Here is a 27,191-nt window from a genome sequence, read left to right on the forward strand (position 1 = left end):
TGTTGTGGAAGGACCTGAAACAAGCAGTTTATGCAAGGAAGCCCACCAACATCCCAGAGATGAAGCAGATTTGTACAGAGGAATGGCCTGAAATTCCTCCAAGCCAATGTGCAGTACTGATCAACAGTTATTGGAAACGTTTGGTTAAAGTTATTGCTGTACACGTGGGTCACACCATTTACTGAAAGCAAAGGTTCACATACTTTTCCCAACAAATGCATGTAATATTGGATAATTTTTCTCAATAAATAAATGAACGAGTATAAAGTTTTTTTTTGTGTTAATTTATTTAATTGGGTTCTCTATCTAGCTTTAGGCCTTCCATGAAGATCTGATCACATTTTAGGACATATTTATGCAGAAATAGAGCATATTCTTTCTAGCACCACTGTAAATACACCACTGACCAACTGGTTGTTGGACTTCCTAACCAATAGACCTCAGTCAGGATGCACGACAGCTCCTTCTTCCCCATCATACTCAACACGGGTGCCCCCCAGGGCTATGTTCTGAGCCCATTGCTGTACAATTCGCTCACACATGACTGCACAGCTGAACGCCCAAGCAATTGCATCTCCAAGTTTGCTGATAACACAACTGTGGTGGGGCTCATCAGCAATGATGATGAGGCGGCCTACAGAGAGGAGGTAGAAGAGTTTGAGGCCTGGTGCAAGGCAAATAACCTCTTCCTTAGCAGGACAAAGGAAATGATTATCAATTTCAAGAGAACTCGTACCAGTTACACTCCACTTTACATCTGCAGCACAGCAGTGGAAACTGCGAGCTATTTCAAACTCCTGGGAGTGCACATCTTACACAACCTCTCATGGTCCCAGAGCACATCCTACACAGTCAAGAAAGCTCACTAACATCTCTACTTTCTGAGAAGGCTGAAAAGAACTAGGTTTTGCACATCCATACTGCAGCAGACAAGTTGACTCACTACCTTGTGTGGAAAATGCACTGTGGTGGAGAGAAAGACTATAACGGCTAGCCAAAACTGCCCAACGTATCACTGGCACCAGCCTACCTGCCACCAAGGACACACGAACAGAAGGTGCCAGTAACATCATAAAGGATCCCACACACCCTGCTCACAGACTGTTTTTCCAACTTCTATCAGAAGGATGCTAAGTTGCATCCACACCAGGACCACCAGACTCAAAATCAGTTACTTCCCCCAAGCAGAAAGGCTGATCAACACCACCGCCCACTAATTCCACCACTGCTTTATTATTTCCTGTCAGTAACCTTATGTGCAACCTAGTGTCCCTTTATGGAATTCAGTCGAGGTATATAACCTGTCTTACTAATTTATATTTATTGTGTTCTTCACCTTTTTCTTGTGCTGCATCAGATGTGGAGTGACAATTATTTCATCCTCCTTTACACTTGTGTACATGAAGTGACATTAGCCAATTCTGAAATTGCATAGTTTATTATAAAATTAACACATAATTTATGCTTGTTTTTCTTGTGAATGCTGCTTATGTGACGCTTTGCTTGTGATGCTGCTGCAGGTAGTTTTTCATTGCACCTGTGCATGCACGTACATGTGTAGATGACAATACACTATGTAGATGACACTGACAGACTTGTTGCACACTAAACCTTGTGCCAGTGGAAAGTCGGGTACACAATACCAAGGGTTGGAATGGACGGTACATGTAATGAAAAGGTTTAAGCAGAATTGTGTTTCAAGTATCAAAGGAGGCACGAGTGAGTTTAGATTTCAGGGCTTTATGCTTGCAACAGCCAGATTTTATTTAGTTATTTTGAGATACAGTGTGGAACAAGCTCTTCTGGCCCAGAAAGCTGCGCTGCCCAGCATCACACTTATTTAACCCCAGCCTAATCACAGGTCAATGTTCAATGACCAATTCACCTACCTACTGGTATGTCTTTGATTTGTGGGAGGAAACTGGAGCACCCAGAGGAAACCCACACAGTTCATGGGGAAAACGTACAAACTTACAGATGGTGTCGGAGTTGTACTCTGTAATAACGTCACAGTACCGCTACACTACCAGATGTCCCATTGCTCCCAAAAACTGTCTCCCTTTGCCAACCATATGATCAGGCCATAAGGTATGGGAGAAGAACAAGGCCATTTGATTCACTGTCTGCTTCACAAATCAGTCAGTACTGATTTTAAAAAACTCTCACATCTTTTCCCTGCAACCCTTAATCTCCTTACCAATCAAGAACCTATCAATCTTTGTCTTAAACACCAAATGTCTTGGCCTCCACAGCACTATGCAGCAACAAATGCACACAGATTCACCACCCTCTGGCTAAAAAAACTCCTCCTCATCTCTGTTCTAAAGGGACGATTCTGAGGCTGTGCCTCGGATCCTAGATTCTCCTACTGTTGGATACATCCTCTCCATGTCCATTCTATCCAGGGCTTTCAGTTTTTGGTTGGTGTCACACCTTACACCCCCTCCCAACCCTACTGTTCAGAACTCTATCAAGTACAGGCCCACAGACAACAAATTCCTCATAGCTTAAGGCTTACATTCCAGTGAGAATTCTTGTGAAAAACCAAAGGACCTTTTCGGGGGCCAGCTCATTTTTGATACAGGGATGAACTTATTTAGCATTTGGAATAAAACTTAATTCCTAGTTCTAATTTAAACCATTGTAAGCTCTCCACATAGTTCCACTATGCTGCACATTCTGTACAAATCGATTATTAAAGTTTCAGCAAGAAACACTTCCACAGTGCTCTATCTGGAGAACTCCAGTGAGTTCTGGAGGGCTTCACGTACTCTTCCATACCTGTGACACTAAAGCAGGAGCTCTGTTTCAAATCAAGCTTCTTGTAGCAGTTTAGGAACCAAAGCAGAGAACAGACATTTGACTGTGTAATGGGAACAAGACTGTAAATCCTCTCAAAATAAATGAGGAATCTTAATTGGAAGCTTGCTGTACCTCAATTGCCTTCTCGTAAATGCCCCGTGTGTGAGTAACTCCATAGATTTCAGCTGCTCTTTTAATGTAAATGTTGTACATCTCGTATTGCTCCAGCAGCTCCACTGCCTTCGTTGCTCGCTCGTATACAGCCATGGCGTGTCGGGCTAACCCGTACTCCTCCTCCAGCTTGGCATACAACAGGTAGAGAGCTGCAAGACAAGATTGAAGCCAAATAATAGAACACAGAACATAGAACAGATCCCCAGCAGGGTGTTCCACACTCCCGCCACTATGTAAAAACTTACTCCAACATTCCTCCGTTATTTTCAACACCTCAAAATTATGCCCTCTGGCATTAGCCATTTCCACTCTGGGAAAGAGGAACTAGCTGTCCACTCTATTTTTGCCTCTTACGATCTTGTACACTTCTTTCAAGTTATCGTTCATTCTCCATCAATCAAGAGAAAATTCCAAACTCACTCAACCTATCTTCACAAGATATGCTCTCTAATCCAGGCAGCCTCTCAAAAGTTTTTGTATAATGAGGCAACCAGAATTGAACACAATACTCCAAGTGTGGTTTAACCAGTTTTATACAGCTGCAACATTACTGCTTGAATTCAATCTCCCAACTAATCAAGGTGACCAGAACATACACCTCCTTAACTATCTTAACAACTTGTGCTGCAACTCTAAGGGATCGATGGATCCCTCTATTCCTCCATACTGCTAGGAACCCTGCCATTAACCCTGTATTCAATTTCAACCTTCTAAAGTGTATCACTTCATACTTTTTTGGATTGGCCTCCATCTGTAGGTGTGAAATTAATAGGGCTTGTTAGTGTTTCATCTTTCTGGACCAAATAAGTGAGCTTACACAGTGGATCTAGGAAAATTATTGCTGAAAGATCAGAGAAGCCATAGACATAGGAGCAGAATTAGGCTATTCAGCCCATCGAGTCTGCTCCGTCATTCCATCATGGCTGACCCTGGATCCCACTCAATCCCATACACTTGCCTTCTTGCCATATCCTTTGATGCCCTGACCAATCAGGAAACAATCAACTTCCAGCTTAAATATACCCACAGACTTGGCCTCCACCGCAGTCTGCGGCAGAGCATTCCACAGATTTACCACTCTCCAGATTTAAAAAATCTCTTCACCTCTGTTTTAAAGGGTTGCCCATCAATTTTGAGGCTGTGTCCTCTAGTTCTGGATACCCCCACCATTGGAAACATCCTTTCCGCATCCACCCTATCTAGTCCTTTCAACATTTGGTAGGTTTCAATGAGATCTTCTAAATTCCAGTGAGTACAGACCCAAAGTTGCCAAACACTCCTCATATGTTAACCCCTTCATTCTCAGAATCATCCTCCTGAACCTCCTCTGGACTCTCTCCAAAGACAACACATCCTTTCTGAGATACAGGGCCCAAAACTGTAGACAATACTCCAAGTGCGGCCTGACTAGTGCCTTACAAAGGCTCGGCATTATCTCCCTGCTTTTATATTCAATCGCCCTTGAAATAAATGCCAACATTGCATTTGCCTTTATCACAGACTCAACCTGTAAATTAACCTTCTGGGAGTCTTGCATGAGGACTCCTAAGTCCCTCTGCCTCTCTGATGCTTGAACCTTCTCCCCATTTAGATAACAGTCCACACTATTGATCTTTTTATCAAAAGGCATCATATATTTCCAAACACTGTATTCCATCTGCCACTTTTTTGCCCATTCTTCCAATTTGTCCAGGTCCTGCCGCAATCACATTGCTTCCTCAGCACTGCCTACTCCTCTACCTATCTTCGTATCATCCACAAATTTTGCCACAAAGCCATCAATTCCATTATCTAAATCATTGACAAACAGTATGAGAAGTAGCGGTCCCAATATTGACCCCTGAGGAACAGCACTAGTCACCAGCAGCCGACCAGAAAAGGCCCCCCTTATCCCACACACTGCCACTATCAGCCACTCTGCTATCCATACCAGTGACCTTGTTGAATAGAGGATCAGGGATAAGGGTCCACTTAGCACTTCCAGAGTAAAAGATTAGTACCAAAGGAGGTCCTGGAGGGAGGGTCAACTTACCTTTCTCATAGAACTATAAGATATGAGTAGAATTACGCTACTCAGCTTATCAAGACTGCTCCATCATTCAATCATGGCAAATGTTTTTTTCAACCGCTTTCTCTCTGTCCTTTTAATACCCTTACTAATCAAGAATCTATCAATCTGCCTTAATTATACCCAATGCCTTGGTCTCCACTGCTCTCGGTGGCAAAAACTTCCACAGATTCATTACCTTTGGCTGAAGAAATTCTTCCTCATCTCTGTTCTAAAGAGATACCCCTTTACTCTAAGGCTGTGACCTTACATCCCAGATTCTCCTATAACCTCTCCACAGACACTCCATCTGGGTCTTTCAGTGTTTGGTGGGTTCCAATGAGATGCCCCCTCATCCTTCTGAAAGGCACAATGTGTCATAAAGCCACACACCAGGGAAGCAGATCCTTTGGCCCATCACATCTGTGCTAACCATCAAACATGTATCTGCTGTGATCTCGGCTTTCCTCTCAGATCTATGACAACTTCATCTATTTCTCCCCATTCCAATTCTTCTACCACTCACCATACAACAGATGCCAATTAATTAACCAGCCATCATGCCTTTGCTATGTCAGGGGAAACAGGAGCACCCGGGCAAACGATCCCATCATAGAAACTCCACACACAAAGCACCCATGGTCTGAATCGAGCCAGAATCTCCGAGGAAGATATATACACACCACTTCCTGGTGAAGTCACATCAAAGCTTAGAAAATAAACAGTGCGGGACATGCACAATTTTTTAATCCACTTTACTGAAATCTGAATATTTCTGCCTCTTGGGAATGTAGAGAAAATGTCACTATACAAGAGAAAAAAGGGATCACAACATTAATAAGCCAAACCTAAATATCAACCCACAATTCCTACAATTAAAAGCCAGTCACTGTATGACATGGAAAATGCCCAAGGAAGTTTGACTGAAACACAAAAAGATAGTCACACCAAAAAAAAAGCTGTCAGGTATAGTGCAATAAAACCTACAGGCAAAGATAAATAACATTTAATTGCTAACTTCTGGAAACTGTAGGCTTGCATCACTCACTGTAAATGGAGTTAAATCATTTGGCACCGGTGGAGTTTCACCTAGAGTTAAAATAGTATTTAAAGCACTGACTTTTTGCAAACTTCGGTGGACATCCATCGAGAGCCTGCTCAAACAGGTCCCGTGCCCTCTCGAGTTTCTTCCCACCGTACCGATCAATGAACTTCGTTAGGTAAGTGTTCCAGATATCATACACGTTGGGCCATTTAAACAGGGCGATCCCTCGCTCGTAAGCCTGCAAGAACAAAACACAATTAATTAAATCCAACCAACTCTTACAACCTGCTGGCTTAATTGATGAACTTTGCACAACTTAGTCAGAAAAACCAATTGTGTTTTAGGTTTAGTTCCTGTTCTGTACTGAGGTAATTGATCTTAGTTGATTTGGCAGACGAAGTACCTTAGTCAGCCAAAGGGTTAGACAATTAGAAAAATCTTTCTGTACCCTATCTTTCCAACAACCTAGTGGACATCATCAGCCCTCCCGGTCATTCCAGGGTCAGACCCATTGTCTTCTGCCCTTAGAGGCAAACTCACCAAAGCTCACCATTTAGCTGAAACAGAGAACGACATAAAATGTTCAGTAAAGCTTAGTGCCGAATGATCCAGAAAGCAAGACAGACAAAAATGCTAGGAGAACTCTAGGACATTCAGTAGGGTGGCATAGCAGTCAGTGTAACAATTTTACAGCACCAGTGACCTGGGTTCAATTCTGCTGCTGTCTGCAAACTTTCTCCATGACCATGTGGTTTCCTCCAAGAGCTTCGGTTTCCTCCCACATTTCAAAAGTGTACAGGCTATGGTATGCTGTGTTGATGCTGGAAACATAGCGACGCTTGCAGGCTGCCCCAGCACATCGTCGGACTGTGTTAGGCTACGTCCACACTACGCCGGATAATTTTGAAAATGCCAGTTTCGAGTAAAAACGACAGGCGTCCACACTAAGCGTTTTTCAAAATATCTCCGTCCACATTAGACGGATATTTGGGCGAATCTCCTCCTACTGGGCATGCGCAGGACACACAGAAACCAAGCGAAGAGAAAACTGTATACTTAGTGCGTGTTTGTCCAGTTACAGAGCAGAAAAAGTTAAAAGGAATTGCTCTTGGCTCTCGCGCAGGAGGACTTAAAACTAAAAAAAAAACAAATACTGGAGCGTATGGAGGCAACCGACAGGGAGTTCACGGACAGTATGACCCAGCTGATGACAAACATTGAAAAACTGACTAACTCTGTTGCATTAATAAAGCACCTTGTTAAATGTATAAAACGTCTGCATCAGTATTGTCTTGTATTTCCATACAATGTTACATTAGGCTGTTACACATATATTGTCAGAGAAGTACTTGCATAAATAGGTGAACCACCTTCATACAAGCAAGGACAGAAAACAGGGCAAAGTGAGTAAGTACACTTATTTATTCAGAAGCTATGGGTCAAAGTATTTGGTGAGTACATTTCTAACCCTTCTGGCTTCAGTCTCGTTGCCGTCTGTTCTGAAATTGTTAGGTGGTTGCGTTCAAGAAAACAACGAAATGCCACACTATGGCTATCTGTTCCGGCACGTCATGACAGCGTTTTTAAATAGTCAAAAAAGCTCACTTTACAATTTAAGTCTCACGCCATTCACACCGACTGCGCGTTATAACAGCTTGCGCAGTACCAAGCAGAAGCAGAAAAAGCATTGTTGTTGTGGTGTTGTCATGACAGCGTTTCAAAATCTCTCCGGTTACCCTGTACACTACAACGGATATTAGGCGTTTTCAGATTTATTCACTCTGGAGAGCGTTTCTGAAAATCTCCGTTTTCGGGGGATGAAAACGCCGTTTCAGTGTGGACAGAAGGTCAAAACGAAGAGAACAAGCTTCGTTTTCAAAATTATCCGGCGTAGTGTGGATATACCCCTAGGCTCTGACGCAAACAATGCATTTCACTGTATGTTTCAATTTACATGTGACAAATAAAGCTAATCTACTTTTAGTTACCTCATGCCAGTTTATGGCTGCAGATTACAACCATTCGCTGGGTGAAAATGATCCTAATTATTCAGTCATTACCCATTTATGCCATCTGTATCTCCACTCTTCACTTTCCATTAAGTGGGCAAAGTATTTAGCATTGCTGCCTCACAAATCTAATAACCTCAGCTTGATTATTACCTTGAGTGATTTTGTGTGAGTTTCATGCTCTACGACTACATGGGTATCCTCTGGGTTCTCTCGTTTCTCCCTTGTCACTACAGATTTGTTGATGGATAATTTACAGCAGCTACTTAACCCCTTAAGTGACAAAATAATCTAACAGGAATTGACAGTCAAGCAAGAAAGAGTTTCTCAGCTTCTTCACAAGAGGGTGGTGCATATTTGGAATGAGCTGCCAGAAACAGTGGTTGAGGCAGGGCATATTAGCAGCATTTAAAACCATCTGAAGTTCAATAATTTATTATCACAGTACATGCATGTCACCATATACAACCCTGAGATTCATTTTCTTGCACGCATACTCAATAAATTCAATAACCACAATAGAATCAATGAAAGATTGCACCAACAGGGCAGACAACCAGTATGCAAGAGACACCAAAATGTGCAAATATAGAAGAAATAAATAATAATAAATAATTAATATTGAGAATATGAGATGAAGAGTCCTTGAAAATGAGTCCATAGGTTTAGACGAAGGGTCTCGGCCTGAAACGTCGACTGTACCTCTTCCTAGAGATGCTGCCTGGCCTGCTGCGTTCACCAGCAACTTTGATGTGTGTTCCATAGGTTTAGGAACAGTTCAGTGATGTGGCAAGTGAAGTTGAAATTCCCCTTTGGTTCAAGAGCTGATGGGTTGAGGGGTAATAACTGTTCCTAATGGACTGGGCTGTATCCACAAGTTACTAAGGAGTCAGCAGTTTCATGCTTCTGGGTGTCAACATCTCTGAAGATCTATCCTGCACTCAACAGACTGATGAAGTATGAAGAAATCACGCCAGTGGCTACACTTCATTATGATTTTGAAGAGATTTGGTATGTCACCAAAGACTTTAGCAAATTTCTACAGATGCACCATCTGGTACGGAGGGGCCACTGCACGAAATCAGAAAAAGCTACAGAGGGTTGTAAACTCAGCCAACTCCATCACAGGCACTCGCCTCCCATCCTTGAGATCACCTTCAAAAGGTGAAGCCTCAAAAAAGGCATCAGTTATACCACCCAGGACATGACCTCTTCTCATTACTATCAGAGAGGAGGTACTCTAGCCTGAAGACACATATTTACTGTTTTAGGAACAGTTTCTTCCTGTCCACTATCAGATTTCTGAATGGATAATGAACTCATGAACACTATGTCACTATTTTTGTGTACGTACATATATACGCACTCCAATATCTTATATACACACACTAAATGCTATACGACTCTAGGACTATAGGGAACAGAAAGGAGGGGAAATGGGACTAATGGAATCACTCTGCTGAATAAGATGCATTACCCAGATAAGGTGAGTGATTAGAATATGAAAGAAAGCTCCCCGGGGCTGAGGCATACAGTCGTGCTGGGTGTTCGAGTGTTCCAATACTATTTGTATGAAGCACTTCACCTTGAACCACATCAGAACCATCAGGCTCTTGAACCAGAGGAGATGACTTCACTCGCCCCATCACTGAACTGTTCCCATAACCAATGGACTCACTTTCTAGCACTCTTTATCTTGTGTTCTCAATATTTATTATAATATTTTTCTTTTTGTATTTGCATGGTTGTGTTTTTTTTTTACACATTGGCTGCTGTCTGACCTGTCCGGCATGCTCTTTCGTTGATTCTATTGTATTTCCTGCATTTACTGTGATTACCTGCAAGAAAATGAATCTCAGGGGTGCATTTGGTGACATATATGGACTTTGATAATAAACTTACTCTGAATTTTGAACTCTGATTGTGAGAAGGTGGCAGTGCACAAATGGCCCATTGAATCATTTGGCCCTCCCACACACAGATGGCTCCTCTCTTTATTTGCATCAGCTGACAAATATGGTAGATACACCATATTGGTGTCTATTTTCTAGGCCATCACAAAGAACACCTTGCCAATGCCTTCACACTCACCAAATCTGGTTGGGCATCATGCAGTTCGCTGAGTACACATTTGTGGCCTTCGGGGCCGTTTATCACTCACACACAGTAAGTGTCGCAGCATGTACCATGGTTAATACAAGTCAGTTAATGTTACCTCTCCGCTATCATTCTTGCTCCACCCACACTGAACTAGTTTAAATATTAAGCTGATGTTAAATGATGTGACCCAAACACTTCCACTCTTTCAAGAGCTTTGCATCTTCTCCTTAGTTATTCTTCCTAAATAAACTGCAAATAATTCACACTCAGTGACCATTTTATTAGATACACCTGCTTATCATGCAAATATCAAATTAGCCAATCATGTGGCAGCAACTCAATACAAAAAAGCATGCAGACATGGTCAAGAGGTTCAGTTGTTCAGAACAAATATCAGAATGGGGAAGAAACATGATCTAAATGACTTTAGACTTTAGAATGATTGTTGGTGCCATGTGGGGTGGTTAGAGTATCTCAGAAACTGCTGATCTCCTGGGATTTTTACCCACAATAGCTATTAGTAATAATAATTCCCAACAGGGGTTGTTACGTGTCTTAAGGGGGCATTAGGGGAAATAGAGGTCATCAGGGGGCATTCAAGATTCTTGGGGGAGGGAGACAAAAGTCAGTAAGACCTTGGGAATTTCTGCGTGGAGATGTGGCACACCTAGCCGATCTGTACGACAAATTTAAAACATTCTAAATATGAAACTGCAGGGAATTTCAAAAAGTGTCGTGTTCAATTTTATTGGAAAATTGAAAACGTATAAGCAAAAGATTGGGAGAAGAATGTTCTCAGTTTCCCTGCATGGAAAGTATGGCACTCTCTTTCATAGATGGTGATTTGCAAGAGTACTGCTCACATCTGCAGTCACTGAAGAAGGATTTTCAGAATTAATTCAAGGATTTGAACCATCTGGAAATTCCAGACTGGGTAATTAACCCATTTCTTTGCAAGGTGGAAGAACAGGAACAGAGCTTGCAAGAAGAAATTATTGAAATTCAGAATGATGAAGCAGCAAAAATACTTTTCAGAAAAGTCAGCTTTTGTGGTATGTAGCTACACCATCATATGAAGTTTTCTGGTCTTTAGAGAAGAACCAAACTGCTCTTCATTTTATTTCCATGCTCCTACCTTGTTGAAAGAGGCTTCAGTGCAGTGAACTAATACTCACAAAAAACAAAAACCGCTTGGACATTGTTGCATGTAGGGACTTAAGGCTTTTGCTGTCTCAACTTGAACCACATATTTCAACTCTTGATAAATACTGAACCTCAGGGGTCACAGTGATCTTGAAGCTGCTATGCAGAGCACAGGTACTGTGTAAGCTAGGTTTAAAGACAAATAAGATATTAAAGCAGAATCATTTTTCTCATGTTAGCATACGGTAAACATGTTTTCACACTATGGGGGTGCCAGAAAGTATATTGTGTCTAAGAGAGGCATTGGCAGGTATAAAGGTGCTTTAGGGAGGTGTTGGCAAGTATGAAAGTGATTTAGGAGCAGCCTTGGGCTAAATAAAATAAGATTGGGAAACTCGGATCTAGAGTTTACAGGGAATGGTATGAAAAAACAAAACGCATCCAGTGAGCGGCAGTTCTGTGGGTAAAGACGCCTTGTTAATGAGAGAGGTCAGAGAAGATTGACCAAACTGGTTCAAGCTGAGAGGAAGGTGACAATAATTCAAATAATCATGCGTTACAACAGTGGTGTGCAGAAGAGCATCTCTGAACGCACAACACAAACCCTGAAGTGGGTGGGTTACAGTAGCAGAGAACCATGAACATACACTCAGTGAGTGTAGATTACCACAGGGTGAGTACAGAGAACTGACTAAACAGGAAGCTAGTTCCAGCAACAACACAAGCCAAAAACATAAATGAACATCCCATGAAAGAAGCCATTCATTAAAATAAAATAATCTAGGTATCAGCTAACGGGGAGTGACTTCTAGACTGTAATGTAACCTCAGAGAACCAGTATATTTAGATGTTATTCAAAGTTTGCATTGAGTTGCATGACCTGAATACATCTGGATGATTTGCCTTGTAAAACTGACTGCAGCTTATTGTTGTTTCTACAGCAACTATTGGATTCTCTCTCTTGTCAGGTTACTTAGCTAAATTTCAGCAGCCTAGCTAAGTAAAACACATTGCATGAAAGGTTAGTGTTCCCAACTGCGGCGTAAAAAGCATGCCAAGCATCAGATTCCTCAATGGACAACGAACCCATGAATACTCTCACTATTTTTACTCTTCATTGCACTACATGTTTACTTTATAATATTTTTCTATGTATTGCACAGTATTGCTACCACAAAGCAACAAATTTCATGACCTATGCCAGTAATAAACCAGATTCTGATTCTGAGGAGTATCAATTTACTTGAAGTGACAGTCCAATCCCACCTACCTTTTCACAAAGATATTCAGCTCTGGTTAAGCCAACTGTAGGTGGGCACTTGCCAGAACCACCATTCCAGAGATCTGTTTTTTTCCCAGTCAGCACACGAACAGCTTCATAAATGAAATCAGAACTCTAGTACTGCTGACATTAAAATTGTTTTTAAAGGGGTCAAAATGGATCAAGATAAAAACCACAAGGGACAATAAAACAATTTATCAATATAATTCTTGTCAAGTAATGACAGCAGACAGTACCATGGGTGCAAGTAATCATTAGCCAGCATCGACTTAATCATAGTTGCATAGCCCAACTTGTCTACGTCGACCATAAGACAGAGGAGCAGAATCAGGCCATTCGGCCCATCTAGTCTGCTTCAGCATTCAATTGTGGCTAATTTATTTATCCTCGCAACCCCATTCTCCTGCCTTCTCTCTACAATCTTTGATGCCTTTATTAATCAAGAAACTATCAACCACTATTTTAAATATCTCCAGTGACTTGGCTTCCTCAGCCATCTGTGGCAATGAATTCCACAGATTCACCACCTTCTGGCTGAAGAAATTCTTCCTCGTCTGTGTTCTAAAGGGGTGTCCCTCTATTCGAAGGCTGCGCCCTCTGGTCCTAGACTCACTCACGGAAACATCCTCTCCACGTCCACTCTTTCGATAGATCCCCGTCATCCTTCTGAACACCAGAGTCATCAAGCACTCCTCACACCTTAACCCTTTCGTTCCCAGGATCTTTCTCATTATACCTCTCTATGCTAATCCCATTTCCCCATATTAGGCCTCTACCTTTCCTATCCAAGTACCTGTCCAACTGCTTTTTAACAATTACACTGAACGGAACTGTCATACACATTGGCATTTTCACAAATCTACATCAAACCAAGTGGAAGGCAGCTACTAGAAAGCCAACACATTGTCTATCTGTATCTTGATAAGTGGGAGGAAAACTAGGGTGGTTAAGGTGGCATATTGTTTGTTTGCCTTCATTAGTTCAGGGGGACTGAGTTCAAGAGCCATTCTATAAAGCCTCAGTTAGACCACACTTGGAATATTATGTTCAGTTATGGTCAACTCATTATAGGAAGGAAATTGAAGCTTTGGAGAGGGTACAGAGGAGATTTACGATGTTGTTGCCTGGATTAGACAGCATGTCTTCTGAGGAAAGGTTGAGCAAGTTAGAACTTTTCTCTTTGGAGCCAAGGAAGATGAGAGGAGACCTGACAGAGGTGCATAGATGATAAGAGGCATAGAGTGGACAGCCGGAGTCTTCTTCCCAGGGTGACAATGGCTACTATCAGAGGACATTGCTTTGGAAGAGTTTAGGGGAGATGAGAGTATTTCTTAAACACAGAAAGTAGTAGGTACTGGAATGCATTGCCAGGGCGTCATGATTGAGTTTAATATAATAGGGACATAAGAGATTCTTAGATAGGTACATGATGGAAATATAACCAGTCCAGGGATGGGGCAACTTGTGGCACATTGGATGATTAGAAGTGGGGCATTGCATCCCAGTGATAATAATAAAAAAGCAAGCCTACTCAGGCAGAAAGTATTAACCAAAAACCAAGTTGTAGAAAAAAATCCACAACAGGAATTCAAGGAGCTTAGAGCGAGCAATGGGTTTTACTGAGAATAAAGCTGAAACTTAGCAATTATTTTTAGCGATTTTATTATTTCGTGCACATCTTTTGGCAAATGTTATCTTCATTCACATTAATCTGTTTTCAATTTTTAAGAAAATGTTCAATGAGTCAAACTAGGAAAGAAGGACTTTTGTTCTGCAGTCATTCCATAACTGTTCAATACACATTTGATTCTTGTTTGATCCTGAGGCGCCAGGTGTCTGCACCAGCGGTGCGTCGCAGGTTTTTGCCAGTCAGTTTACAGTTGACACTCGTGCACTGCGGAGTTGTGCTTTGTTCATCCTTTGTGAACATTTGCAGTTTTGTACTTTTTCGAAAATTAAGCCTTGTTTTTACATTCAGTTACCCTTCACAGTGCAAAAGAAAATGAGCAAAAGAAAAGCAGGAAGTGATAGTAAGCATGAATTCAATGAACAGTGGGAAAATGAGTTCTTATTTATAGCGGGTCCGTCAGGAAAACCATTGTACATTGTTTATAAAAACACTTTCTCACATAATAAAAGACATGATCTTTAATAGACGCTATAAAACACATCAGACTGAAATAGAAGGAAAACTGAAGCTAGTGCTTGGGTCTGAGTTACGGAAAGAATATGTGATTAAGAAAAAGGAAGAAATCAAAAGAAGACAAAATATATATGTTATAAGAAGTAGTGAAAGTTTGGCGATGACAGAAGCGTCCTACAAAATTGCTTTAGCGTTGGCCAAAAAAACGGAAGTCTTTCTCTGATGGAGAAGAAATTGTTAAGCCTTGTCTCCAAATATTTGCAAGATGTCTTGGTGATAAAAATATCGAAAGGAAAGTAGACGAAATTGCTTTGTCAAAGCAAACAGTTACGAGACGCACCGAAGAACTCTGTCATGATGTATCTGAGCAACTGAAAGACCTTGTTCATGGTTGTACTTTTTCTTTAGCTTTGGACGAATCTGCTGACATACGTGATGTAGCCCAGTTAAGCATTTTTATAAGAGGAATTCAGATAATTTTAGCGTCTTCAAAGAACTTAGCGGTCTTGAGTCGCTTGTTGTTTCATAGAAAAACAAGAGGATCAGACATATTTGACAAAGTAAAATCATGCCTAGAAAATCTACAACTAGATTCTAGTAAACTCATCGAGGTTTGTACTGACGGAGTGCCGTCAATTATAGGTAAAGCCGCTGGGACTACAAATTTGCTTGAAAACTTTTTGGATTGTCCTCTACTAAAATATCACTGCATTATACACCAAGAGTCACTGTGTGGAAAAACTTTAAAGTTGCACCATGTTATGTTACTGGTTGTGAAATGAGTGAATAAAATTAGAGCAAGAGGATTAAACAGATGAGAATTCAGAGAATATTGTGAAATGTTAGATTTGGAATATGGTGATCTCGTCCTTCATTGTGAGGTGCGCTGGCTTTCTAGAGGACAGTTTCTGAGTAGATTATGTAAACTGAAAAATACTGTTCATAATTTTCTAGAAGAGGAAAATGAGCTGCCTGAGGAAAGAGCCCTTTTATGTGATAACAATTGGCTATTTGATTTAGCATTTTTAGTTGATGTTACCAGCCATCTCAATTATCTAAATTTGAAACTCCAGGGCAAGAACAAATCATTTCCTAGCTTAGTAAATGATATCAATGCATTTAAGATGAAGTTAAAAATGTTCACCTCTCAGTTAGAAAACGAGGACTTGAGCCAATTTCCGCACTTAAAAGAGCAGAATGAATGTGCTGAAAGTAATGGCAATTTTACAAAATATATTGGAAAAAATCAGGTTATTGCAAGAGTCATTTGAAAGTCGTTTTCGTGATTTTGCTAAAGAAGAAGACTGCATACTTGCCTTTATAAACCCATTTTCATGAGTGAACAAAAAATCATGAAGATGCCTAGTAATGTACAAATGGAACTTATTGACTTGAAAACAAATTCACTATTGAACATGAAATTTGATGAGCTTCCCTCAGTCCCAAACACTTCCGACATGATTAATTTCTGGCGATCATTACCCCGTGAACATTTTCCAGAACTAAGAAAATTTGCCCAGAGTTATATCTGTCGTTTTGAACGACGTACAGATGTGAACAAGCATTTTCAGCCATGAAATTGATTAAAAACAAAATGAGGTCGCGACTGACATTCAAATTTGAAGAATTCTCTGCCGCTGTCAGTAACTAATTTAACTCCAAACATTAAAAGCTTGGCGAAATCAAAACAGACTCAAAAGTTTCATCAATGTAGGCAATGTTTATCTTGTTTTTATATTAAATCAATATATCATGTCCCGAATGGGGGTACAAGAGTTGCATGGCACATCTGAACTCGTGCGTGAAAAAATTGACATAAAAGGTTGGCCACCCCTGGACCAGGCCTTCACAGCCACCGTGTCTGAATTTTGGAATGTTGTCCATTGCAGTGCTGTGGGAGAGGCTTGAGCAGAAGGGTTGCTATGATTCAAGGCATCTCCCCATCACCTTCTCAAAGGGAATTAAGGTTGTATAATAAATGACTGCTTTACCAGTTGCACCTAAATCTAAAGACAATGAATAAGAGTCATAGAGCACTGAAACATAGAAATAGTCCTTTGGCCCATCTAGTCGGTGCCAAAATGTTATTCTGCCTAGACCCATCAACCTGCATCTGGAACACAGCCCTCTATACCACTCCCATCCACATACTGATCCAAACTTCTCTTAAATGTCAAAAGTGAATCTGTATCCACCATTTCTGTTGGCAGCTCATACACACTGGCACCACCCTCAGAGTGAAAAAGCTCCCCCTAAACATTTCATCTTTTATTTAACCTACAACTTCTACTTCTCATCTCACAGGAAAAAGTCTACTTTCATTTGCCCTATCTGTACCCCTCATAATTTTGTATACTTCTATCAAATCTCCCCTCATTTCCTACACTCCAGGAATAAAGCCCTAACCTATTCAATTTTTCCCTATAATGCAGGTCCTCACGTCCCGGCAACATCCTTGTAAATTTTCAATCTTATTGATATCTTTCAACTAGGTAGGTGACCAGAACTGCATGCAATTCTCCAATGTCTTATAGAACTTCAATATAATATTGCAACTCCTGTACACAATATTTTCATTTATGAAGGTCAACGTGACAAAAGCTCTCTTTATCACCCTCTCTATCAGATGCGCCACTTTCAAGGAATTATGGACTTGTATTCCTAGATCCTTCTGATTTACTGAAAGTTCAGTTAAAATAAAGCCATCTTCCATATTTGAGCATAGACTTTTTAAAAAGTGTTTTCAAAAAAGTATAATAATTTGAATCAAACAATTTAATAAAACAACTTGGGAATTTAATGACAAAAATATACAAGGGCGCAAAAAAGATGCAGAAAGATGCCAATGGGAGTGGAAGACTTGAGTTATAAGGATAGGTTGTGACTGTTTTCCTTGAAGAGAAAGAGGCTGAGGGATGACCTTACAGAAATATATGAAATCATGAGAGGGTGCAGATATGGTGAATCGTCCCAATCTTTTTCCCAGGGCTGGGAAGTATCCAACGACAGAGTATAGATTTAAAGTGAGAGAGGAAAGATTTAAAAGAATCCTGAGAGGCAACTTCGAAGGTAGTCAGTCTTTGCAAATAGCTAATAGAGGAAGTTGCCAAGGCAGGCACAAGTACAATGCTTAAAGGACCTTTGGACACCTACATGTATAGGAAATGTTTAAAGGAAAGTGATATCAAATGCAGGCAAATGATACCATCCAAGATGTCAAAGAGACATCATGGATAGTACATACTGTACAAACTAGGTTAATGAGCCTGTTTCTGCGACTAATTTCAGTATCAATTAAGTAACTTTGAAATAAGATTGCAGTTTCCATTGGCTGTGTTGTAGACAATACACAGAATTATACTGTGAATAGGGAAGGAATTTGGCCCATTGAGCTTATGCTAACACCTTGCACAGCAACCCAGTCTACTGCGCTCTGAGTTGGCCCCAGCCACAGTTCCTGTGCTATACTGTGTAGCGTAACAGGGCCAAACACCATTTATCTCACAAAGCAATGGCTGAAGAGAGCCTGAAGTGTGTGATGCATTTTCTGAGGTGGGCTCTGCACTGAAAGGCTCACTTTAATGCTCTAGTACATTTACACATCATGTGAGGAGAAAGTACACAGCTTCAGTGTGAAATTCTCCTTATTCTTATCCTTTTGAAAACAAGGAGCAAGAAATATAATTCCACAGGATTTATCTACTATGAAACTGAAATGAACGGTAAATTGAGCATCATTAAAGTTCTTGAATTAAATACGGTTGCTAAGATACAGTAATAAAATTTTGCACATGGGAAAGGGATGACATTTAATATTGGAGACAAATGGTTAGGGAAATGTTTTTGCTACTTTCTGAATTATATCTATCGACATTTAAAACGTAATGTGGTACATCTTAATTCTGTGCCTGACAAGTATCGTCTAGATACTGTAGGAATCTGTAAAGAATGATAGTTACACACTCCTATGTATGCACCACTCTCAGATTTCTGAACAGTCCATGAATACTACTTCCAGAAGACCATAAACACAGGAACAGAATTAGGCTATTGAACCCATTGAGTCTGCTCTGGCATTATGGCTGATTTATTTTCACCCTCAACTCCATTCTCCTGCCTTCTTCCCGTAACCTTTGACATCCTTACTAATCAAGTCCCTATCAACGTCCACTTTAGATATACCCAATGATTTGGCCTCCACAGCTGTCTGTGGCAAGGAATTCCACAAATTCACCAGCTTCTGGATACAGGAATTCCTCATCTCTGTTCTAAATGGGACTTCTTTCTATTATGAGGCTGTGCCCTCTGATCCTAGACTCTCCCACTAATGGAAACATCTGCTCCACATCTACTCTATATTCTTCTTTTTGCATTATTTACATATTTTGTGATTTATAGTAATTTTCATGTATTGCGCAGTACTGCTGTGGAAAAGCAACAAATATCACAACTGATGTCAATGATAATAAACTTGATTCTCATTCTTTGGCTTGTTAACTAGGTAGCACTTATTTGCAAGTCTGAAGGTATAGTGTTCCACTTATAGCCTGATAAAGGTAGTCAGACCTGAAGCATTTAGATTCAAGCTATGAAACATTAGAAACAGGAGCACGAGTCGGTCATCTGATCCATTAAGCCTATTCCACAGCTGATCTAGCCATGGACTCAACTCCACCTATCTGCCTTTTACCCATAATCTTTAATACCCCTGCTATGCAAAAATCTGTCTTAAATATACTTAATGAGGTAGCCGCTACTGCTTCCCTGGCACAGAATTCCACAGATTCACTACTCTTTGAGAAAAACACTTCATCCTCATCTCCATCTTAAATCTATTCTTCCTAATCTTGAAGCTATGTCTCCTAGTTCTGGTCTCAATCATCAATGGAAACAACTTTCCTGCCTCAATAGACAATAGGTGCAGTAGGCCATTCAGCCCTTCGAGCCAGCACCACCATTCACTGTGATCATGGCTGATCATCCACAATCGATATCCAGTTCCTGCCTTATCCCCATAACCTTTGATTCCACTATCTTTAAGAGCTCTATCCATCTCTTTTTTGAAAGCATCCAGAGACTTGGCCTCCACAGCCTTCTGGGGCAGAGCATTCATATATCCACCACTCTCTGGGTGAAAAAGTTTTTCCTCAACTCCGTTCTAAATGGCCTACCCCTTATTCTTAAACTGTGGCCTCTGGTTCTGGACTCACCCATCAGCAGGAACGTGCTTCCTGCCTCCAGCGTGTCCAATCAATAATCTTATATGTTTCAATAAGATCCCCTCTCAGTCTTCTAAATTCCAGAGTATACAAGCCCAGTCGCTCCAATCTTTCGACATATGACAATCCCATCATCCCGGGAATTAACCTTGTGAACCTACGCTGCACTCCCTCAACAGCAAGAATGTCCTTCCTCAAATTTGGAGACCAAAACTGCACACAGTACTCCATCTTATCTATTCCTTTCATAAATTTGTTTCTCTAAAATTCCCTCTCATTCTTCTGAATTCCAGGAGTATAGTCCCAGGCAGCTCAATCTCTCCTCTTAGGTTAACTCCCCTCAACTCCGGAATTAGCTAGTGAACCTGCGCTGCACTGTCTCCAAAGCAAATATAGTCCCCTTCCTTTAGAGTCCCTTTTCAAGGAAGAAGACTAGAACTGCACACAGTACTGCAGGTGTGGACTCACCAGTACCTTGAACAGCTGCAGCATAACTTCCCTGCTCTTAAATTCAATCCCTCTAGCAGTGAAAGCCAGCATTCCATTTGCCCTCCTGACAACCTGCCACACTTGCAAACCAACCTTTTGCGATTCATGCACTAGCAAGCCCTTCTGCACAACAGTGTGCTGCAACCTTACAAGATTTAACTAATCAGATCGTCTATTTTTCCTTCCAAAGTGGATGACTTTGTACCACATCTTCCAGGTCTTTGCCAACTCACTTAACCTATCTATATCTCTTTGCAGACTCTCCACATCTTCTGTGCAATTTTTCCATTGTGAAATAAGATTCTGTAACAGAAGCACCAAGTCCAATGGTCAAGAAAGTCATATTTAACACAATTATCACAACCCAATGGCCTTCAATGAGTTTCAGCATGGGTATACTTCTTTCCCTCCTTTCAAGAAATTACTTGGAGTCATAAAAAAAGTACAGCACAGAAACAGGCCATTCAGCCTACCAAGTCCATGCCAAACCATTTAAACTGCCTCCTCCCATCGAATTTCAACAAATTTTCAAAGTTGAAATTCAGCTCATTGCACTGGTGGCTCATTCAACATGCTCACGACTGTACTACTGTGTTTCTAAATTAGTTATCATGAAAGATATTCACTGCCATACAAGTGGTTGTGTTTCTATCACTACGACTACACTTCCAGTGGGACTCAAGACTGAGGCTGTTTCTATCCAATGATCATCCAAAGGAGTCTGAGGGAAAGAAAGCATAATGAGAGGTCGTGGGTCTAATATTGCTATGACTATGTATCTGCGTGGTCTCAAGACTTAGGCTGTTTCTATCTAATGGCCATCCAAAGGAGTGTGGGGAAAAGAAAAGGGAATGAGGAGTAATCAGTCTTGGATCCTTTACTTTACCGTATCAACAATATAACTTGCGTTTTCTGGACTATAAACCAGCAGTGTTTGAATTTTCAGATGTACTCATCCAGAGAGTCTTCTTTTACGTATCAATCATCACAGAGTTAACCACCAGACCATAACAACAAATCATCAGTGCCCCATTGTACAATAGTGCAAATCAGATTAATAAAACAAAAATAGCCACGCACCTTGAAACTTTCTTCAAAGTAGTTGTGTTCTGTCAAGAACATTGCATAATTGATGATGATTTGAGGGGTAGCAATTCGGAGGTCTATAATCCTGTCATACACGGCCTTCGTGGACTAAATAAAAGCAAAATATAAAAATGAATAGATTATAAAAAATGTTTCTCAAAAAGAGAATGCTCTTCTTTAAAACTTGCAAAAGAGAACAATAACATTTTAGTGCCCGATATCACAAGTTACTTTGTTTTTAAAACATTTTAGCCTTTATTTCATGATCACATTTTATCCTTAACACAAGACACATCACCAACCTGCAGTCAGAATGAAGATTACAAATTTTAACAATGATAATGGAACCTACTTTATACCTCAGGGTTGTCAATGACAGCTTAAATGCTGCCGTACTATCATTTGAATAACTCTGGTTCTTACTTTGTCTGACAGGGTCCCTATCCAATGGTGCCTCTTGGAGTTATGATGTGATGGCTCATTGAACAGGCTTGAGGGGCAGGACTGCAAGAGGCCACAGAGTGTTGTAGACTTCGCCAGCTCCATCGCAAGCACAACCCTCTCCACCATCGAGGACTTTGTTAAGAGGTTATACCTCAAGAAGATGGCATCCATCATTAAAGATCCTAAACATCCAGAACATGCACTCTTCCTGTCACTGCCATTGGGGAGGAGGTACAGAAGCCTGTAGCTCTAGACTCTATGATTCAGAAACAGTTTCTTCCCTTCAGATTTCTGAATGGTCCATGAACACTTACTCTTTATTCCTGTTTTGCACTATTCATATTTGTAATTTATAGTAATTTTATATCTTTGCACTGTACTACTATCACAAAAAAATTCACATCATACAAGTCTGTGATAATAAACCTGATTTTGGTTCTGAATGGCCATCTCCAGGTTCCTACTATTTATAATGATAAAGTCATAAAGTTCTCTGTCTATGGTTTTAATAAGACAGACACAATGGTATGAAACTGAAATTTCATTCAAATTTCACTTCCATTTACTTCCTGGGGGGATAAAAAACATACCTGCTAGCAGCCATAATACACATCAGGTGCACGGCCAAGCATTAATATGCAGGCAGTACGGGAGACGTGTGCTACTGTAAAACAAGAACTGCAAATGATTTAAATGGATCAGAATCAGACTTATTTTCACTGACAAACATTGTGAAATTTGTTGTTTTGTGGCAGCAGTACAATGCAATACATACAATATATTATAAATCACAATAAGATATATAAAGATATATTGTGGACTCAGGTTAATTGGGCCATCGGTTAATCAGGACATCTACTTATTTGGGCCAACTCTTAAAGATCGAAAACTAATCAAGAAAATAGCCCGGATTCCCTTCAATTATTTGGGACACTATGCCATTTAATTGGGGCAGGACACTGTTGCCAAAGTTTCTAACTAGCATCAGTTGCGTGCACTTGTGTGGCCATTAGACACTATACTGCACTTAGGATGAACAGATTTTAAAATAGCTTCAGTTGCATGTGTGTCCAAAAAGCACCGATTCTTGGTGATAATTGGGAGAAATAAGAAGCACGACAATTCAGAATCATTTTGCTCACTGTACTTCCAAGCATTCAGGCTTAGAGAAGCCAGAAACAGCCAGGAAACTTCACTACTAAGTTAGGATCTACAAAGAATTTCAAAGTATCCACAATCATCTTGAATGTTTCGATGAAAGTGAAGGTTTGGAGGATGTAATCATTGAAAGGATTGTATGAAGGCAATCCATTACTTACAGAAGGTGTCTGCGCTGATATTGTTCACTTAGTCAATCAAAAGAACACAATAACATACAGCAGATTAATCCCTCTTTTGATAACTGTTAGGAATTAACACAATTTTACAGTACTGTAGTAGTATTGACAGTATTCTAATTTGTTCTGTTTTTCATTTAAATACAATTAAATGGTATTTTGTCTTTTTTAAAACTATTTTCATGAAATGTAATTGGGGCAGAGACGGGACAGACACACACAGCAAAAATAGTGAGGTAGTATTCACTGACTGTTCAGAAATATGATGGTGGAGAAGGGAAGGGACTTTCCCTAAAATGCTGAGTGTGAATCTTCTGGCTTCTGTACCTCCTACCTAATGGTAGTAATGAAAAGAGAGCATGCCCTGGGTGAAGGTGCCCTCGTTGGCAGGGAGGAGAGTGCCCATGATGGACCACACTGAGTCTACAACCCTCTGTAGCCTCTTCCAATCATGTGCATTCTCTCCCCACCCCACCCCATACCAGAAAATGATGGAACCAGTTAGAATGCTCTCCACAGTACATCTGTAGAAATATGCTAGAGAGCAAGTACTCTCTTTGTGCTGAAACAGGAGCATTTATTCGATAACCTCACCCTTTAAAGGACATGCATCTCACATATTAAGCTGCCACAGCATTTTGTAGAAATGACACATTTAATCTTATGCAAGGATTTCACTGCATGGACACCTACAAACTTTCCCATGTTCTTTCACTCCCCATCCAACTATCCACTGCCTGTGCAGGTAACAGAATTCTGACTACAGGAGATGTAGAGAGAACTGAGTTAGTGTAACTAAAACACAGGACTAATCAACCTAGAATTTCTATTCTGGGGAAAAAAGATGCAGAATCAAGATCAGCTTTATTATCACTGACCTACATGTGAAATTTGTTGTTTTGTGCAGCAGTACAATGTAAAGTCATAAATTACTATAAATTATCAAATAAATAGTGCAAAAAAAAGAAATAACAATTAGTGTTCATGAATTCATGGACCGTTTAGAAATCTGATAGAAGGAAGAAGTTGTTCCTGAATCATTGGATGAGAGTCTTCAGGCTCCTGTACCACTTGTTGATGGCTGAAGCAAAAGGGCATGTGACTAGCTAACCTATCTACGCCTCTCATAACTCTAAGAACCTAAACTTATAAGTTTATGATCTCTGTAGACTTGGTGGAGGGGTGAATATTAAAGGCAGCAGCAGAGGGGGGCGGCGAATATTAAGAGTGGTGGTGTTTGATGTACTAATCACGACAGCTGCAGTAAGTCACTCCTCAGCTTAAGTAGCAAAGGAACTGAATGAAAATTTCTCATCATGTGAGAGACAATAAGGTGCAAGGCTATTGAAACATTAGGAGGGGACACCAATGGAGTTGTTCTGTTAAGGTCAAAGATAGACGCAATGAATCAAGCATCCTCCTTCCATGCATAGGGAAAAAAATCCTGAAATTTGGTTAATGGAATTTAAATTTTGAACCCTCTATTCTGAATACATTGATGTAATACATATAAACTTTAGCCCATTGAATTAATACCAGTGACAAACTAGAGCAAATAGACTGTAAAATTAAAACTCATACTTAAGCACTCTCTCATCAGTCTTACATTTACATGTAAAGCAAAAAATAGAAGAACTTATCCTTTAGTCACCTTGAAAGTGCCGAGACTCTCCTCCAGATCTGCTAACATGGACCAGACTTTCAACGACTTGTAGATCCTGTTCTGGACAGGCTCTGTTGAGTCAAAGTACTCAGCCCTCTTTGCTGGTACTGCGGTTGCTCTCTGCAGAGGTAAGGAATACAGGATAAAGATTATGCAACACACACAAAATCCTGGAGGAACTCAGCAAGTCAGGCAGCATCCATGGAAAAGAATAAGCAGCTGACATTTCAGGCCGAGACCCTTCTTCAGGATAAAGATTATTGTCGGCCCTCTGCTCCTTCACATCTTTATGCAGATAAAGTTAGAAATGGACAAAGAGAGACAGAAACCTGAAGAGGGGTACAAATAATCATACACACAGTAAATTTCATACACACATACACAATGGTAGCTCTTTGTTAACACAGTCACACAGCATGGCAACCTACCAAGTCCGTGCTGATCATCAGGCACTCATTTAAACTAATCCCAATTTATTCTCCCCACGTTCCCATCAATTCCTCCCAGTGTCTACCACTCACCTACACACTAGAGACAATTAAGAACGATCAATAAACCCACTGACCCATCATATTAGGGGCCCATTCAATAGTCTTATAACAGTTGCTGCCCTTGGGCCTGGTGATACACGTTTTTCAGCTTTTGCATTTTCTCCCTGATGGGAGAGGGGAGAAGAGTGAATGTCCGAGGTGGGGGTGGTCTTTGATTATGCTGTCTGCTTCACTGAAGAAGCAAGAAGTACCTAAAGACTAGTTGATCTCCGTCCACAAATTAGAGAGTCAATTACAGAGTATTAATCAGATATGTTTTAATGACAATCTGGTAGCTTATGTAGACAATCACTACCAACACCAATTACTAGTTGATTTTTAATCTACAAATTACAGAGTATTGAGTTTAAATTCTAAATCTATTTGACTAGATGTAACTTGAGCTCATACCTCTCACATAATAGTAACTGGATTACTGACCATCTATTAGTGTGCACCATTGTAATCATGAACGGAGTACAACAGTCCACACAAATAGATGTAGATAGAAGGCCTAGATAAAGTGGGTGAGGAGAGGATGCTTCTCAGAATAAAAGGACACCCCCTTAGAACAATCACGAGAAGGAATTTCATTAGCCAGAGGGTGATGAATCTGTGGAATTCATTGTCACAGAGAGCTGAGGAGGCCAAGTCATTGGGTATATTTAATGCAGAGGTTGATATGTTCTTGATTAGTAAAGACATCAAAGATTCTGGGGAGAAAGCATGAGAATGGGGTTGAGAGGGATAATAAATCATCCATGATGGAATGGCAGAGCAGACTTAATGAGCCGGATGGCCTAATCATGCTCCAGTATCCTATCACTTTATGGAATGCCTTACACACTCAATGAGCAGTAAGGATCAATCCAATGTAATTCTGCTTCATGGTAACACTAATTCAAAGCTGTCACAAGAATAATGAGAGCGGTTACATTTTTCCTTCCACAGAGAATTTCAAGAAATGTGGAATAATTTATTCAGATCATTGAGATTAAAGCTGTTAAGATTGATAATTATTTGTAAAAAAAGAAAGCACTAGAAAAGACTGCAATCATAAACATGTGAATATTTGATGGAATAATCAGAGAGATGATGATTTCTCTTGTGTGCAGAGTCCAGAAGTAAAGGCACTAATAAATCCAAGAGGGAATTTGGGAGAAAAATCTTCATCGAGGGAGTAATTAAAATAACCGGTAACTGACGCAAAGTGGAGCTATAATAAAGTGGAGCTAGAGAATGCAGGGGGTTAAAACTGCTAGAGAAATATGTAAAGGATATGTAAATTTCATGTAAATATTTATAGAGCCATACAAACAGTCAGCCCGATCTGACAAAACACCACAGAAGACTTGCAATTTTGGGACATTAAAATGCTTTAAAGCTGATGAAGGAAATACCTATAATTTATTTGCAAAGTAGATGGAGAGTGTGTGTATTTTAAGACACTAGCTCGTTGGAGGGCTTGGGACTGTAGCTGATCCACTAGAGCAGGAATCTGAACAGAAAGCAGTACAACACTGGAACTAGCCCTTCAGCCCACAAGGTTTTGTTGATCTCATCAAATCGCTTCTGCCTGTACAATCCTCCATTCTCTGCGCATTCATGTGCTGATCTAGTAGGTTCTTAAATGTCTCTACTGTATCTGCTTCACTACCGTCCCAGGCAGCATAGTATG

At 40.4% G+C, this 27,191-nt stretch overlaps 1 protein-coding gene across 1 annotated transcript in view; it reads right to left on the reverse strand.

Moving 5' to 3' along the window:
• The window catches only part of xab2 (XPA binding protein 2), an 85,241-nt gene that overhangs the window by 26,826 nt on the left and 31,224 nt on the right, over nt 1-27,191 (reverse strand). Inside the window, exons 11-14 of the mRNA XM_063035964.1 lie at nt 24,972-25,103; nt 21,534-21,647; nt 6,144-6,306; nt 2,935-3,125 (exon numbers count right to left, since the gene is read on the reverse strand). Coding sequence (XP_062892034.1) covers nt 2,935-3,125; nt 6,144-6,306; nt 21,534-21,647; nt 24,972-25,103 — 600 coding nt within the window. The remainder of the gene's footprint in view (nt 1-2,934; nt 3,126-6,143; nt 6,307-21,533; nt 21,648-24,971; nt 25,104-27,191) is intronic.

The sequence above is a fragment of the Mobula hypostoma genome, chromosome 29, assembly GCF_963921235.1.
Source record: "Mobula hypostoma chromosome 29, sMobHyp1.1, whole genome shotgun sequence".
Lineage (NCBI taxonomy): Eukaryota > Metazoa > Chordata > Chondrichthyes > Myliobatiformes > Myliobatidae > Mobula > Mobula hypostoma.